The sequence below is a fragment of the Ceratotherium simum genome, chromosome 3 (genome assembly GCF_057802395.1).
Source record: "Ceratotherium simum simum isolate JZ-2026a chromosome 3, ASM5780239v1, whole genome shotgun sequence".
NCBI lineage: Eukaryota > Metazoa > Chordata > Mammalia > Perissodactyla > Rhinocerotidae > Ceratotherium > Ceratotherium simum.
The window spans coordinates 53598364-53617318 of record NC_141902.1 but is presented as its reverse complement, the minus strand read 5'-3'; the positions used below and the strand labels follow the sequence as shown (position 1 = coordinate 53617318).

The 18955-nt window shown below is 34.7% G+C and overlaps 1 protein-coding gene across 8 annotated transcripts in view; it reads right to left on the bottom strand.

Moving 5' to 3' along the window:
• Positions 1–492: 492 nt before the first annotated feature.
• Positions 493–18955, bottom strand: part of RNF111 (ring finger protein 111) — a 73556-nt gene continuing 55093 nt past the window's right edge. For 3 of the 8 annotated variants that reach the window (XM_014780776.2, XM_087427860.1, XM_087427850.1), the window contains exons 7-14: positions 17796–18054; positions 12467–12815; positions 10678–10830; positions 9911–10037; positions 6425–6517; positions 5511–5606; positions 4083–4210; positions 493–2136 (exon numbers count right to left, since the gene is read on the bottom strand). In XM_014780776.2, the coding sequence (XP_014636262.1) occupies positions 2019–2136; positions 4083–4210; positions 5511–5606; positions 6425–6517; positions 9911–10037; positions 10678–10830; positions 12467–12815; positions 17796–18054 (1323 nt within the window). In that variant the 3' untranslated portion in view covers positions 493–2018. The remainder of the gene's footprint in view (positions 2137–4082; positions 4211–5510; positions 5607–6424; positions 6518–9910; positions 10038–10677; positions 10831–12466; positions 12816–17795; positions 18055–18955) is intronic. The other 5 variants (XM_087427872.1, XM_087427897.1, XM_087427879.1 and 2 more) reach the window with 5 other exon arrangements.

Here is an 18955-nt window from a genome sequence, read left to right as displayed (position 1 = left end):
TGTTTTGGGGAATATCAAGAAGATTCATTGTATAGAGTTCTCCCAATCTTCTACTTCTTCAATCCCTTGGCACGGACCCTGTGTTTTCCAGCGGCTAAGTCCTACATTCATCACAGGCTACTCGAAGACAGGCTACTCACTCTTTTCCCCAGTAAGACAGTGGACATGGGTCACTCACTCTCGCTCTCTCTACCCCCTGCCTTTCTACAACTGCACCTTAATCATCAAGTATTCTTTTTAAAAAAGTTATTTTATATCCAAATTTCTTAACCATAGTCCATTCTCCATCTCTACTCATACTATGTTGAAGCATGTTGATATTGGCAATTACTGCAGTGTAACATTTACTAATACAAAACAAGGGCAAGTAGCCATACCTGAACAAATACAAACACCAAATTATGCAAATATCAACTTGAGTGAGATCACTATTTTTGAATTCCAAGATGTTTTATATAAACTGTTTTATAAAAACTAATTATGAAACACAAAGACAATAGAAATATAAGTTATTTATTAATCAATCCACTTACAAAGCAGGTGGCTTAATGCAAGCTTATTGACATCTTCACATATGATCCATGGGAACATGTCTTCCACATACAGACAGTGATGTTACTGACTGATGCATTTGCAATCTGGGGCATATTAAGCATATTTAGACAAATAAAATTAGGCTATCCTGTATATGAAAGTATCTTGATAATATGCATCCTGAAGTGGATTAAAACTTTCTCCAAAGGAGAAATGTTAGTACGTTAACTTAACTTTATATTCTATATTATGCAGTAAATCTTAACTATAGAAATTAAAAATTTTAAATCAGTGATCGACTCTTGGTAATGTATGAAGTGGGAGTCTACAGCCAGAGCAACAGTAGGTTGACAGTATAATTTGTGCCTCACAGTATCTGCAGATTTACTGTTTTCAAGTTTAAAGAGAAATAAAACAAGAGACATGTAGATTCAGCTGACTTTATTTATCTTTAAACTAATAAAAATCCCTTAAAAGAGATCCTGGGACCTTCAGAAGTTCTATGAATGCATAGATACCTGCCAATGACTGCAATTCTAAATCCTGAATGAATGTGTTTACAAAATCAATGTAAGCAGATATCTTCTATACGTGCTTAGCAGAAGACTGACCAAAATTCTACATGTCTTCTTCAATTTCCCTAAAATTTTATTAAATCTGCAAGTATGTACAATCCAGCTAATTGAAATTAATATTTAGTGTTCATCAGAGCTGTTTCACAGCAGCAAAAACTGAATCAGGGAAATAAAGTTCTAAACGATGTAGGAAAAAGATAAATACAATCAGAACAGCAGTCTAAATGTATGATATCAATATTCAACTCTATCTGCATTGTGCTGAAAGGAAAAGGATACACCAAGAAAATTTCTATTGATCACTCTGGTGATGTGAATACCACCTGCATCTGATTGAATATGATTTGTATTCTGTTCCCAGTATTAGGATGGTATTTAACTCAGAACTCCATATTGTAAATATACAGCAGCCATTTTGTCCTAATTAAGGAATGTCTTAATACACAATATTATTTTCCTAGAGGATCTTTATACATTAAACTAAAGTACATGATTGATTAAATTAAAGGTTAGTAATGGATAAAAAAATTCATAATTCTCAAGACTTGGTACTATGTAAAAAACAAAAAGACCACAAAATCCTACTTACTAAAGCAGCTAATCTTGCCTGCAAGTTTAGGGTCACAAGCCCATAATATGTGCAAAGAAATGCAATACAAAGAACCATGCAAAAATACAGTAAAATGATACAGGAAAAATGTCAAATCTAGAAAAAAAAGCTTTTATAAATACACCAAAATCAACTGTATACATAAACTGTAGGTCTAGCATTAGTTGTACCATATAGCAGGGCCAGCACTCTAAGTTCAAGGCTTCCAAATCTGCGCAGATAAGTCATGCCATCTTTGGTTGACTGCAGTACCAGGAGGATGGGAATGAGAGGGAGGGCAAGAGTTCTGAAACATGGTGTCAACTTTCACTTGGCAGCTGGGCCTCAATGTCCACTCTGCATATGGGGCACTTCTTATTGGTAATCAACCATTGGTCAACACACACTTGGTGGAAAAGGTGCATACAGGGAAGGCGTCTATTATAGGCAAACAGAACAAAAAGCAAAAATTAATTTTATGACAACTGCATGTGGCATTTATTTTTAAACAAATAATTTTTAACTTTTTAATAACTAATAATTAAACAAATAATTCAGTAGTATTTTTAAGTTACTAAACATCTTTCTCTTCTGTAAAAAAAACATAAGAACCCCTCTAATGAGAGTTACACCTATATTAAATGAATTCTCTGGGCACTATGACGTACAAATGACCAAGATAATTAACTGTCACAGCTATGGAACCAAATTATATAAAATCTCAAGAATTTTAAGAACAAATTACACTGGCAATTATTGCAGTTTTGTTTCTATATATGAGCTGCCAATGCCCTGAAGTTGGCAGTATGTTCCCTGTTATATATTATTGCAAATACATTTTTTAATATCAGATCATTGCACTTGTGAAGCACTTTAAAAAATATCTCAGGGGGCCGGCCCCATGGCTTAGCAGTTAAGTGCACGTGCTCCGCTACTGGTGGCCCGGGTTCGGATCCCGGGCACGCATCGACGCACCTCTTGTCCAGCCATTCTGAGGCGGCGTACCACATACAGCAACTAGAAGGATGTGCAACTATGACATACAACTATCTACTGGGGCTTTGGGGAGAAAAAGGGAAGAAAAAAAGGAGGAGGATTGGCAATAGATATTAGCTCAGCGCTGGTCTGCCTCACAAAAAAAAAAAAAAGTCCTTTAATTCTCTCTCAAAAACATTAGAACTCATTGTAAATATAGAGCAGCCATGTCATACTAAGGAATGTCTTAATATGCAATATTATTTTCTATCTAGAGAATCTTTATACATTAAACTTAAGTACATGATTGATTAATGGTTAGTAATATTGTTTTCATGGGAAAATTGTTATACCCACTTAATACTATGCTACTCTTTTAAAAGTAACTTAACAGATGTTTACTTTAGTATACTACACTAAGTTATCAATCAGAAACTGAGAAATAAAGAAAGCTTCTAAGCAATAAAGGGTAATACAAAATCTAAGTGTAACAGTGGGATAAAAGTTACTGACTTGAGTGTCCATTTCTACTTTCATCCACTATTAAGAGTTGTCATACATTTTCATACTTCCTAATATTTTGTAAAAATAGTAGCTAAAAAGAGATGTTCCAATTACTCCTTGAAGAATATTGTCAATACTGTAAAAACAATTATCTACCATATTTATAAATCTTTATTGGAAATACGGTGTTCAAATAACCATATATGTGGTATGGCAGACAACTTTTTAATTTTTTTTCTCTCTCAGCCAATTGAAGAAATATGATAATGTTATCCTTATAAATTAGGACAACAAAATTACCATATAGTTCTGTTATATATGTTATAGAACCTGTTTCACATGGGATTATGTTATATCAGAAAAAACAGAATAGGAACAAAACAATTACTTAAGAGATTATAAAAAGAAAATGCCTAAAATTAATATTGGGTTAGCATAATAACATTTTCTAAATCAAAAAGTTGCAAGAAGAGAATAGTACTATAAGTTGAGAGGAAATTTTAGGACAAAATTAATTTATAAAAGATGCTGTAAAACAAACTGCATGGAGCTCATCTGGATCCCCCCTCAGCTTTGGAGAATACATTAATAGAACTGTCTTGGCCACTAGAGCCTCTCAAATTCTCCTTTCTGATTTATAGAAGACAATTTTGACTACAAAATTTCCCTAGCCAAGTCTTGGTGTGGCCCTAAAATAGGTAGCATACTTCCCATCCCCACCCCTTTGTTAGTAATACAAAGACTTGAATCTTTTTATTCTTGCACTCACTATAAGAAGGCAATTCTACATGTCAGAGAATGGTAACAGGTAATGCCAGGAGTAATCATTATTTGGTTTCTTGTCTACTTTCAAATAAAATCTCCCATATAGTTTTGACAATGGATTTTAGATAATGTCTAGTTACCTCACATCTTCACCTTCCTCTAAAATAGACAAACAGATAGTACATTTTTCCTCTGTGTCTTCCTCAGTCCCTTCTTCCCCATCTTGTTTGCAGTGCAGTTTCCTCTGTGAGAACCAATCAGTTGTTACCTTATTAGTAGAGATGACATTATTGAACAACTGAGTAAAGTCTGTGTTTATTTGAAAAACAAAACAAAACCACATATTCACCCACAACTTACTTCCCAGGTACAACTGTCATGAACTAAGGGATGAATTAAGTGACTATCATCAACTAGGTGTTCTTCTAAGACCTTTAAATAATCAGCATCAAAAGCAAAATGTAACAGAAATTCATTAGTTTGAAACTATTAGGATGATATACAATATAAACTCTATTTTTGCCCTATTATGAGCATAGCTAAATAAATTTTATTTTACCAATGAATGTTTCAAATAACATTCAAATAAATTAATGCTAGTTATAATATTTAGCTTAGACAGCTGAAAGGACTTAAATTTAGTGGTAATACATCATTAATACTCTTAGAAAACAGAAGTACAAAGAACAGTAATTTTCACACTTCGTTATTCTCTGTATAGCACAGCACACTGTTATTTGTTGAAAGAAACTTATTTAACATGTCTACTCCAGAACTTCTAGACACAATACTACCTAAGAAATTAAGAGTAGAATATAAGAAATGTAGATCAACTAAATGTCCATCAAAATAAGTGGCTAGAGCCAGCCCTGACAACCTAGTGGTTCAAGTTCGGCACACTCCACTTTGGCAGCCTAGGTTCGTTTTTCGGTCACAGAAACACACCACTCATCTGTCAGTAGCCATGCTGTGGCGGCGGCTCACATAGAAGAACTAGAAGGACTTATGACTAGAATATACAACTATGTCCTGGGGCTTTGGGGAGGGGAAAAAAAGAGAGAGAGGAAGACTGGCAACAGACGTTAGCTCAGGGTAAATCTTTCCCAGCAAAAAAAAAAAAAAAAAAGAGTGGCTAGTTAAATCATGGTACTGCCATATGGTGGAATTCTGTATAAGCTATTAAAAAGAATATGGGTGATCTGTGGGTGCTGATACAGAATGAAAAGAAAATGTGAAAAACTGTGTGCATATCATTCTCTTTGTGTTATTTCTAAAAGTGGAAGAAAAAATATATAGATATGCACATTAGTATAGCTGCATAAAAATATCTGGAAGATTACCTAAGAAAGGCTTAACCATGAGTTTTCTCCTGGGAAGGAAGACTGGGGTCAGCAGGGTAAGAAACATCAGAGAATCTATTTTTATACTTACAATTTTTTTTAACCATACGCATGTACTGTTTTAACAATAATGTAGTTGCTAGACTCCACAAACTCAAAGAAAGTCCATAATATTAAATTTTATGCATTTCAATAACAATGTAGACATTTCATAGAATAAATTCTTACCTTTTTGTATTTATGTGGATATGTACATCTTTCAATTGTCCCCTGGGATGCTCCACGATTGACATTTCCTAATCTTTCTTCCAAATGAATCAGTTCCTGAAGGTGAAGAACAACTAGTATTAAACAGGATGATTATTTCTTGAATAGCACTGTCAATATTGTAAAAGTAATAAAGTTCCATATTTATAAACCTGCAATATAAATACAGTGTTCAAAAAGCCATATATGGTAAGGCAAATGGTTGTTTATAATTCTCTTCTCAGCCAATTGAAGTGGTATGGCAAAGTTATTGTTACAGATCAGGGCAACATATTATTACCACATGGTACTATGTAAGTCAGTAACTATGTACAAATGTAGAAGATGAAATCATTATAGTTAAACAGGGAAATAAATCAAATGACTGTTCTAAGTCCCACTGACTCCAACTTCCAAATTGGTAGGAAGAAATAAAACAAAACTTTGTCATATTCAAAGGATTTGTTCCTCCTGAAAATTCAAACAAGAAGATATTTAGCTACAAACTGAATTACTTAGGTTTCTTTTTCTCCAGCAATGTTTCTCTAAAAATTAAGCTTAGTCAAAAGCATTAAGGTTTTTCCCCTCACATTTAATGGTATGGTTCTTTATCTGATATTTATATTGATTTAATAAATTTCTACATTCTTTTATATTAGATATTTTCATTTACTCTTCTTTAAATACTTGGGTAACTTTTGACACTAAGATTAATACTGCTTATAAACCTTTCTGTAATAACCCTCAGAAGCAATAACAGAAATTCAGACATTTTACTGCCTTCTGATCTCCAGCCACTGCAGCAATCCTATACAATTGTGAATAATAATAATACATAAATTTTCTCTGCATTTAAAGATACTGTGGCAAATATCTTCATCAATTTTATTACATACCTCAAAATTGCCCCTGAAAGGACCTCTGAATGATGTTCCATCTAATCCTGATGAAATGTAACGGATGTGAGGATAGCCTGCCATGTCAGGAACCTATTTTAATAGAAGAGATGGGCTAAATCAATTAAGAAGGGCTTGAGTTTTACTGTTAACATTGAATAATTCAGACACTCAACTCTCTCCATTCAGCTATTCACAAAATTCAACTTTAGTAAGTACATATAACTCCAACTAAGCATTCTGTAACAGGGTTAGGTTCCTCTTCAAATATATCTTATATAATAACTCATAAAATATAATCAGAAGAAAAAGAATAGCTGTTCTATGAGATAACATGTTTCTTCTACTTGATTTATTTTGTATAAAAAATCCTACGTAGAAAATACCCAAACTTAAGAATGATGCTTTTAGTAGCCTAAATGTATAAGGAGTACTTTTCATAAGATCTTGTCAATTTCAGAGAGCTTTATTAAGAAATAGAAATGCACAAAATTTTCCAACAAACCTTAACTTCAAGATGAAAGTTTTATTTCCTTTCCTCTAACTCCCTAATAGCCAAAGGTACCCTACTCCCATTTTTGTTTGGTTCTATTAGTGAAAGTTTTAACAGTGTTTTCTAATTTTTTGTTAGGTATAATCAATCCTCATTATTCACAGATCCCTTATTTGTGAATTTGCCTACTTGATAACATTTATTTCTAACTCCAAAATCAATACTTGTGCTCTCACAGTCATTCATGGACATGCACAGAGCAGCAAAAAATTTGAGGTGCTTGACATTTGTGTTCCCAGCTGAGGCTCTGCCTTCTTGTTTCGGCTCTTATAGCATACACAAATATTTTTTTGCAATCTGTTTGGTGCCATGTTTTTCACATTTTTGTGCTTTTTATTGGTGATTTTGTTCTTTAAGATGGCCCCCAAGCATAATGCTTAACTGCTGGCTAGTGTTCCTAAGTGCAAGAAAGCTGTGATGTGCCTTATGGGGAAAATACGTGTAGATAAGCCTCATTCAGGCATGAGTTATAGTGTTGTTGGCTGTGAGTTCAATGTTAGTGAATCAATAACATATATCAAATAAGGTGTCTTTAAACAGAAATACACATTAAAACGAGGTTATGTATTAACTGGTTGTTGTGACCAGAGGCTTGCAGTAACCTAACCCTGTGTTTATCTTAGGAAGAATGGCTCAGTATTCGCTTTACATGCAGCAACTTTATAGAACATAACTACCATAAATAATAAGAGTTGATTGTATTAAGAAAGAGATTCCAGGATAGAGCACCATTCTTCCATCTTTATAAATAAATCTCCAAAATTATTTTTTAATCAGCTTTCACTGAATCACAACATACTTCTAGGAGGTTTTATAGCTTTAAAAGACAATTCTTATGTAGAAAAGAACTTAAAATAAGCAATAACGTTTAACATTCAAAGAGCCTATTATTTAAATACCTGCAACTTTCCTTATAATCAAGATCAATACTATCCAGCTCTCAGCAGATAACCCAACCTCCTATACATTTCCAAGGAAAATGAAAAATCAGAAAGGAACTCCTGCCCCCCAAATTATTTAAACCTGCATTTACCCTGTAAGCCTCTCTAGTCTCCTTCCTCTAGCTTTTATGGATAAGCTTCCTCTTTCTCCTATGCAAAGTTAATCTTTATCACCTGCTCCCATGTCCTCCTGTTTCTCTACCCTGGGTCATCCCTTAATTAACTACTACCCACCCCTGTCTTCTATATCTTCAAACAAGTCCTCTCTAATGTTGTTCTGTCTTAAACCTAAAAATACCTTCAAGTTTCTCCAAACCCAAGTTATCTCCTTAATCCTGGAATCACTGCCAACCCTATTTCCCACTTTCCCTTCACAGCTGAGCTTATAAAGTAAGTAGTTTATATTGACTGTCTACGTTTTTGCCTTCCTTACTGTAATCTAAGCACCCCATCTCCATCCCTCACCACTACTGAAATCACTCTGACAAAAGCCACCAATAACCACCCCAATGCCAAACACATTCAACATTTTTCAAACTTTATTTTTTTGTGGTAAGAGACTAATAATCATATTATTTTGACATCATTCTAACTTTGTTTCTCCTCAACTTCTCTACCAGTTCTCAGAATCCTTTATTTGAAGTACAGTATTATCATTTAAATACAGTAATATCATTCTCCAAGGTTTTTTCAATCTCTTGTCAGTCTACATATTTTTCCTGGAAATCTAATCCTCTTCCATGCATTCATATATTATGACAGGTATGTGACACATATGTATTATGTATTGACAGATCACGGCATATCTTTAACTCAGATATCAGTTTATGGTTTGGAGGTCCAGACCATACACTTAACTTCCTACTGGACATTTCCACCTTTATACACACAGTTATCTCAGAATTAATATGTCCAAAACCTAACTCACCTAACCCCTTCCCTAAACCCTCATCCAATATTCTCCAACTTAGTGGATGGCACCACTACACACCTAATAACCCAAGCTAGATATCTGGGAGTCATCCTAAATATTACTCAAATGTGTCCCATCATTTTTATGCCAAATGCCATTGCCTTTGTTCAGACATTCATCAACTTTTTTACCTCTTCTATTATAACGCTCTAACTAGTTTCCTTCTTCCCACCCTGAAATCTGTTTTCCACCCTCAACTGAGGAAATGGTCTAACTACAATCTGATTAAATCACTCTAAAACCATTATGATCAAAACGTCCCCCTTTCAATGGTTCCTGTGTCCCAGTTTCTTGGCAGGGCAGCTTTATTTCTTATTGCTGAGTGGTCCTCACCCCTAAGACCTAGAAATACCAACTTACTTGAAGTCTCTTGTGCTTATGTTATTTGACAGCTCATTACAAGCTGTAGCCACTGTAAGAGCACCATTCTCAATTCCAAAGCCTGCTTGGAAGTCGCATGCAGAATAATGTCTTAGAAACCTTCTCTGTAGTGCCTCTACCTCCACAAGACATAACTACTCCCTTCTCTGTACTATTTTTATAACTAGTATGTATTATGAATAGCAAACAATAAATTTTGCTGAACTTGTTCTTTAGAACTCAAATTAGTATCAACAAAATCTGAATCTGTTCAAATCAGATACAGAGAATTAGTATAGTCCTTCTGTAGATCAGAAAATAAAGTATGAATGCATCAGAACAGACCCATTACCACTTATGAAAGCACATGTCCTAGTGACAGTGCATCAAGATTGTCATCTTGGTATAGCAGAAAAAACTTTCCCATTTTTTACATTAAGAAGAGTACATTTTACAATGCAAATCCACATACAGATTTTAATATACCTAATACCTTTTTATAGCACAATTTCCATCTAATAATAATTCTCAAATTCTATTAAAACACCTATAACAACTAATACATTAAAAAAATAATTCCAATAAAATATTTAATTTAGAAAAGGAAGAATACTTTTAGAAGGAAAATAAATCAGAATTTTGAAAATTTTCTATTTTACCATTAAAGGAAGAGCTCCTAATTGTAAGTGATGAAGTCGAGGTGGTGCATGGTAATGGGCCAAGTGAGGATGTAATGCTCCAGGTGTATAAGTAGCTGCAGTCACTCCAGCTTCAATTCCCAGTTCCCTGGCAAAGGATGATAATGGTTTAACTTTTAGCCGTCCTTATTACCAACAGAAACAGAAGAGTATAATTAGAAAAACAAATACTTCTATACATTATAAAGCAAGGGTAAACAAAATTTTAGAAAGAGTAAAATTGGTAAATGCCAAATCTTCATTTATTTATTCGTATTTTACATTTTGCCTCAAAAGTCATTGTGTATCAAGATCTCAATGACTGCCTACGGACAACAGATTCAGAAAGAAAATTAATGCAAATCTGCTTCCATCTCTCTAGGAAAGACTACAAGCCTAGGATGATGCAGGCTGGATTTCCCTTAACAAAAGCAGGGATTAGGAGTGGTAAAGCAAATTTGAGGACAAAGGTGGGGGGTGTATAAAGAAGTTATGAAAAGTAGGATCCGTTTAGGGAGTTAACTTTGATAGTAGACACCCCCGAAAACAACAAAAAAGCTCTATTCCTGTTTGACATGGTTCCCTGCCCCAGAATTCAAGCTCCTACTCTTTCCTTTCTAGGTCTCTATACTCGCCCAGAGACGGTGCCTCACAGCTAGGCTGGAATTCAGTTTTCACTACAAAGCATCTCTTCTGGCAGTTTTACCACAAACTGCTGAGCACAGCTTTGAAATAAACAAGATACTGACCAGGCAGATCTCTCTGGAGCCTGTCGAGGATGTGAGGACATAGTCTGAGGCACATGAATATGATGCCCATGACCATAGTTTGGGTGCATCCTATGTGGATGGGGTGGGGGGCGTTCATGTGCCCGCCTGGAAACACAGAACACAAAAAGACCACTGGAAATAATTGAATAATTGGTTATTTCTTAATGTAGAAAAAACAACCTAGTATTAATATTATAAACATCTATAATTAGTCATGAAATTAATTCTATAACAAATTACAAAAATGTAATATAAAATTATTTAACAATAATAAATCAAGAAACCATAACCTCACAAATTCCCACTGCTCATTATTACAATGTCTCCAATTCAAATATCATCCAAGAAAAAAGGTAATTTTAACATTATCTTGTATACCTTTTTTATAGCAGATATTTTAAATAGAATAAGTAAAATTTTAAAAATTAAATACCCCAGCAAATGCTGCAGGCACAAGTAAGTTATTTTATATAAACAAATAAGGCAGGAAAACGGGAACTATTTTATTTTGCTTCACTTTTGTACTGTAAAACATTCACCCATTTTAATGAACAAAACTTTTAAGAGAAAAAAATTTTAACCTTGTACATTTTTCCCCAAACACATGCAAGTACATGTTAACACATCTGGGAAACTGATATTAGCTCCATTCATTATTCTGCATCCCAGCTTATTATATTTTCTCTGTCTAGTCTAAGGTAAGTCAAATTTACAAATGTAAATGGTCAGAGTTCTAAACAAATGGCACTTAAAAACAGTTCTAGGGATTCGTTTTTAGAGTCTAAATCTCATTTTCTATTAATTTCTAACACATTTATAGATTTTGCATGTTTAATCTTGATGACTTAGAACAAGTAATTTTCTGGATACTAGAAGGTATGAATTTGTTAAATGGGCAACTTTCTATATAAAGGTTGCTATAATAGAATGGCAGCAATAGCCAAAGATTCTGGATATAAGCTTAAATTATATAAGTAAAGGAAAAAGTTACACAAATGCTAGATCATTAATTAGATCAAGAGTTTTGCAAACACATTCTGTAAGGGCCAAATAGTAAATATTGTTGGTCCTAATATTAGGCCATATAGTCTCTGTTGCAACTACTCAACTTAGTCTTTGAAGTGTGAAAGAAACCACAGACAATACAATAGTGAACAAGTATAGCTGTTTTCCTATAAAACTTTATTTACAAAAACAGGCAGGCAGAATTAGACCAACAGAGTTTGCTGTCCTGAATTAGAAAATCAGATCCTGAATTTTCAAAAGAAAAAGCTCAATTGTAGTCTTTTCATAAGGTTTGAGAAGACAACATTTTACTATTTAAACTTACAAATAAAGTTAAGACTTTTTTCAATGTCAGTTGTTGAAAATTCTACTAATACTCTTCTTCCCTCTGGTTGGTAAATATAATAAATCAAATCTTTGATAACTTTATATCTTGTTCCTCAAGATCATCAATTTTAACACTAATCTTTACTATGGAATACTGAAGAAACAAACAAAAATTGGTTTGTAAAAATAAATGACCCTGGGTCATATCCTGAAAATGGTTTAATTTCATTAAATAAACTGATATAAACTTGTTTTGTCAACACCTACAACTCAGGATAAGACAGAGGAAGATTCTAGTTAGTAAGGAATTAATTTCCTAGTAAACTGAGGATTTGGTATAGTTATATCACTTCTAAAGATTTTATAGTTTTAAAGACCAATAGGAATAGAAGGAAAAGGAATAAAGTGTGATTATCTTAAAAAACATAAAACATACGTCGGATGCTGCATCATCCTCCTCCTTTGAACTTCCATCCTCTGCATCACTTCATGAGGATGCAGTCTCTGTGCTGGAGGTGCTGTGGCTGGAATATGGTGTGAAATTGGCTGGTGTGTGGGAGGAAGATGCTGAGGGATTGGTGCAGCTGTACTGGCTAAATGAGTTGGGGGTGGGGGTGCCACAGGGTGAGACGTTGCATGAGAAGATATTTGAGAATGGAAAGCATGCACAGGATGAGGAATAACATAATCCACTTGAGGTGGAGGCTGAGTCTGAGGAGGAGGATTTCCATGAGAGTGGGGGCAGGCAGAGGCTTGATGATGAAGTGGTCTTGTCAAAGAAGCATCTGTAGGAAAAACACAGGCACCATGCAGTTGAGCATATATTGCTATTATACATTCCTATAGTAGTTTACAAACATGTTAGCACATATTTAATTTTTATGAATACTTTATCAATGCTTGAGTCTGCTCAATTCTGCTCTGCAACCTGCTTTCTTTTTTTTTTTTTAATTTATTTTTTTCCCCCCAAAGCCCCAGTAGATAGTTGTATGTCACTGCTGCATATCCTTCTAGTTGTTGTATGTGGGATGCGGCCTCAGCGTGGCCAGAGAAGCGGTGCGTCAGTGTGCGCCCGGGATCCGAACCCGGGCCGCCAGCAGCGGAGCGCGCGCACCTAACCGCTAAGCCACGGGGCCGGCCCCGCAACCTGCTTTCTTCTTTGAATAATCTTAGACATAATCTCACATCAATACATACAGCTTTACTTCATTCACAGCTTCACAGCATTCTATTATAGGAATGTACCAAAATTCATTAAAGAAATTACTGATCAAAATTGGAAGCAACCTAACTGCTGCAATAAACATCTATGTGTATGATTCCTCTTATGCTCACTCTATTTCATGAGTGTGAGTATACATACACACACACACACATTACTTACACAGTTTTTATAACATAAATTCCTGTAAGTAGTTCTGAGTCTGAGAGAATAATTTAAAGTCAGATAACAGTTGACAAAATACCCTTCCCCAAATAATTAATATTTCCATCAACCGTACACACGAGTGCCTGATTACCCCTACACTAAATTTTTTAAATGCCAATCTGAGAAAAATCTTGTATTTCTGAATCACTTAAATTTATTCCCAGAATTATCTATTCATATTCTTAGCCTATTGTTCACCTTTTTCTTCTTGATTTATAAGTATTCTTTGTATATACGGAAGCTTCATCATAATAAGGTATAAACATTTTTCCAAATTGTCTTTTGTTAATTTTATCTTGCCATACTCAAGTTTTTTGCTTTTGTGTAGTCAAATGTATAAATTATATATTTATAAATACATATATCTTGTTTTCCTTTATGATTTACTGGTTACAGAGCACTATAGAGAGGAAAGGAACTTGCGAGTCGTTCTGGGCAAAATTGCAAAGATATTCTTTTATTGCTGCTCTTCTCTCTCCCTGCCCCATGCCATTTTTCCTGTGCTACATTAAGAAGATGAAGGGAGCATAGGGCATATCTGCCAGGAACCTGGAAATCAGCCCTTAATAAAGACGATTTCCCCCATTTCTTCCTTCTGAATCTTTATGTTTCAAAGTGACTGTTGAAAGGTCCCTCTGAGGAATACACATCTCTCTTACTTTAAGAGGTGTATCTGCCATATGATTTCACTTATATGTAGAAGATAAACACATGGATAAGGAGAACAGATTAGTGGTTACCAGAGGGGAAGGGGGTAGGAGGGAGGGCAAAAGGGGTAAAGGAGCACATATGCATGATGACAGATAAAAACTAGACTATTGGTGGTAAACATGATGCAGTCTATACAGATACAGACAAATAATAATGTACACCTGAAATTTACACAATGTTATAAACCAATATGACCTCAATAAAATAATTTAAAAAAATGACTGGAATACACACACACACACACACACACACACACACACACACACAAGATGTGCATCTGTTTGAGGTCTGAAAATATGTTTGTCTCCTCCATGGATTTCAGTCTGAATTTCATTTTATTTGGAAGATTTTCTTGGTAGTCTATTTCGGAGCTATGGCCATTCTCTAGTTTCATTACAGGAGGATTTCTTTCAACTTGTAATTCTTTTGATTCATTTAGCAGGGGTGAAAGTTAGGTAACCATGAACTCAATTCAGCCATATTTTCAAAGGAAATCTTGCTAGCATAAATTTTTTTTTTTTTTAAATAGTGATTTTGCTCCAGCACGTCATGTTATTTTATTTTTTTTTTTTCCCAGAGGAAGATCAGCCCTGAGCTAACATCCATGCCAATCCTTCTCTTTTTGCTGAGGAAGACCGGCTCTGAGCTAACATCTATTGCCAATCCTCCTTTTTCTCCCCAAAGTCCCAGCAGATAGTTGTATGTCATAGTTGCACATCCGTCTAGTTGCTGTATGTGGGACGTGGCCTCAGCATGGCCAGCAAAGCGGTGCGTCAGTGCGCACCCAGAATCCGAACCCGGGCCGCCAGTAGCGGAGCACGAGCACTTAACTGCTAAGCCACGGGGCCGGCCCTGCTAGCATAAATTTAAAGGAAACTTTCACTAAGCTCAATATAAGTTGTGAGAGAATTTTTTTTTTTTGGTGAGGAAGATTAGGCCCGAGCTAACATCTGTGGCCAATCCTCCTCTTTTTGCTGAGGAAAATTGGCCCTGGGCTAACACCCATGCCCATCTTCCTCTACTTTATAGGGGACGCCGCCACAGCATGGCTTGACAAGTGGTGCGTCAGTGTGCACCTGGGATCCGAACCTGCGAACCCTGGGCCACAGAAGTGGATCACACGCACTTAACCACTACGCCACCAGGCCAGCCCCCGTGAGAGAAATTTTTAAACAAATTTTCTAAGAGTTATATTTTCAAATCAATGCTTTATTCCAAGAAGTCACAAAGCTTAGCACTTCTTGGTCATAAAAAAAGAAGTCACTATATTTTATCATTGTTAACTATCTTTCCTCAAAATCAGAATATTTTTTCTAGTTTCACTTCAAAGTTTTCTATTTCTATAATTATTATGCAAGAAATAATATTCACAAATATTATAAAATTTTAAAGTGTTGCTTCAGAATAATCAATTTAAGTTTAACTCTTCAGTCATCATTTTTTTCAGCCTCAATGAAGTATCATTAACAAATACAATTGTGTATATTTAAAGTACACAATATGATAATTTGACATACGTATAATTTGTGAAATGATTTCCCAGTCAGGTTAATTAACACAACCATCACCTCACATAGTTACCACCATTTTTTGTGTGTGTGGTGAGAACTTCAGCCATCATTATAATTCACTGTTATCTAAACAAAACATTGCTAACTACTGTAGAAAGGTGACATAATCTGCATTCCCATACACCATTTCCCTTCCTTTTCTATTTTATGTGTTGCCAGTAATAAAAAAAAAGCTCTTGATATTGCTTCCTAAAAGTTCCACATGTCACTTTGACCCAGTAATCTCACTCCTAGGAACTTATCCTAGAGATAGACTCAAAAATTACAAACAATTTAAATGTCCACAACAGAGGACTAATTTAACATAAAACAGAATATTATAAGGGTATGAAACACAATGAGCTACATTTTTATGTACCAATATGGGAAAAATCTAAGATGTATTGTTAAATTAAAAAACAAACAAATCAAAAAATCAAAAAGCAAGAGGCAAATAATATGTTTGATATGATCCCATTTTTTTAAAGGAGAGACATATACATATACTTTTGTATATACAAAGAAAATTCCTGAAAGGTTTTATAATAAGCTTGAAACAGTTGCTACCTCTGAGATATTCAGATTGTGAGATGTGGGGAGAAGGGCTTTTAACTTCTCATTTTATATCATTCTACAGTTTGAATTTCTTAGGATGTACACAAGTTACTTTCATGATAGAAGTAAAACAAGTTTAAGTCTAACACATTTATTTCTCTATTAGGACATTAAAAAAGGAATGGATTCACTAATAAACGGCTTCAGTACATTATTTTTCAAGGGGAGGGGCAGAAAACCACACATTTTGAGTTCCTAACAAGGGAAGATCAATTAAAGATAAATATCAACAAGTATTACAAAATAGCCTGTACGTCATACCAGTGTTCATATACAGAATTTGCCCATTGGTCAATGCTCTGCAAAAACTAACTCTTGTTTCAAAATCTGTTTTCTAATTTACACCTTAAGTTGCATTACTGAAAAGGTAAATGATATACCACCAGGTTTCACTGTACAAATTCTAGGTTGACTCCAGCTATGTCTGCAGGACCCAGATTTTTTTTTTTTTTTTTTACTTTGTCCCCCCAAAGCCCCAGTGGATAGTTGTATGTCGTAGCTGCACATCCTTCTAGTTGCTGTATGTGGGACTCGGCCTCAGGATGAACGGAGAAGTGGTGCCTCGATGCGCACCCGGGATCCGAACCCGGGCCACCAGCATCGCAGCGCGCGCACTTAACCACCAAGCCACAGGGCCGGCCCAGGACCCAGATTTAAAAAACTATAGGAGCAGAAGAAGAAATCTAAGGAGATATCAACTGAAATTATCCCTTACATGTAATCAGAACAAAAGCAAATTTCTTTGCCAACGTCCTGATTTACTCCTGGCATGAATTTTCAGTATTTTTTATCAGGCTATTTATTAAGTTTCCATTGGATTATTAGCCTATGATTTAACAAAGTAGTAAACATATGTTACATAGCCTAAGGGTATTTCTCGTTTCTTATGATATCTCATAGATTTCAATTTATTTAGAAAAGTCATGTCTGATTCTATTTTAATTGCCTACATCAAATGTATATAGAAACCTTTTTGCAATTGGCAAAGCTTTCTGTCAAGGAATTCTCTCTCATGCCTCAGTTAAGCTTCAGAATTCTCAGTCAAACTTTACTTTCCTGTGCCTAGAAACAACTACTAACTAAACTTTCACATTTCCTATCACTCCTAAAGGATAAATCTATATTCCTTAAAATTTCCTTTTATAGGAATCAAAGGTGTCATTCAACGTACTTCAATTTCATAGATATTAAAATATAAATGTTAAAATGTAAAAGAGACAAAATACACGTTTTATCTTGCTGACGCTTTTAAACAACATCTGCCCTTTTTACCTTAGAAGATTGTTTGGGGGATGTGTGGGCTGAAGGGAGGATGAAATGGGAAAAATTCACCCCACTCTTAGGTCAAAGAAATACTAAAAATTTAGGAATTAGAATCATTGAAAGGTTATTTCTTGAAGGAATATACAATGCTTCATTTATATGCCTCTAAGTTCTTTGCCTGTTAAATTTATACTTACAAGGAGGTGGCATATAATGTCGACATGATGAAAGTGAGGCTTGTGGAGGGGGCTGGGGCTGGGGTTGTGCAACCATGCTTGATCCATAACCATCTATTGATAATGGCTGACTCGGGGCAGCAGCAGCAGCCTGATGGCCAAAGATTGCAGCTCGGGAAGAAGAAACAGGGCAGCAGGGGTCAAATGCGGATGTTCCATGAAAACCACCACTTCCATGACTTCTGATACCATTGTTGCTCAGGTCTACTGGCAATGCCTGCTGTATAAAGAGGAACTATATTTTATCTTTTTAAAGTTTGGTAAAAACATTGTTTCATGTTATATTATAAAAGTACTCCTAACGCAATCTAGAAAAATAGAATCTTTGAATTAAAAATTTGAAAATGGTAAAAATTTTAGTGCAAAGTCCTATTGAGCACCCAGAAAATACTATGTGTATCTTGGATTATAAAAACTGTAATGATTATATACTTAAAATCTACAATCAATTTTTATAAATCAAGCACAAGTTCATGCTATGAGGGGAACAAAAGTTAATTAATATATTATTTTAAGGTCTATTTCTCTTCCATTATCTAGATCTTAGAGAGAAAGAAACTTTAAAATCATACTTCCATATTCTCCTTTACTCCAAGATTCTGATTAGTAATTTGGGACTCCTTTGAAAAACATATAATTACATCACTGAAAACATTAAGGTTCTAGGTAAAAACTTGTCTGTCTTGTTTCTAAACTGTATATAGCAAGCATTCAACTGAAACTCTAACAGTGCAACATTATCCAAAATAACAAAGAGCATAAGATTATTCAAGCTAAACCATGAGCTAGCTTTGCTAGCTTTCATAACCTTTTTCACTTGCCAAAAAAACCCAAAAAGCAATAAACCATTGATTCTTTTTATTAGGAATACAATTCTAGGGAAAGCCCATCTACTAGGTTGGAAAATAAACCAAAGAGTCTAGATTCTATCTCTACTCATCAGTAATTAAGATTTTTCCCCAAAAGCATTTTGAAAAGTCCTAAGTAAAATACTTTATCTTCTACTCTAGAGCAGATTACAGAAACAGAGTTGCTCTTTGTATTCCTAACTAATTAAATACAAGCCTTTGAGTGTTCAGAATAGCTGTGATTTAAAAAATGTGATTAGAGAAAATAAAGAC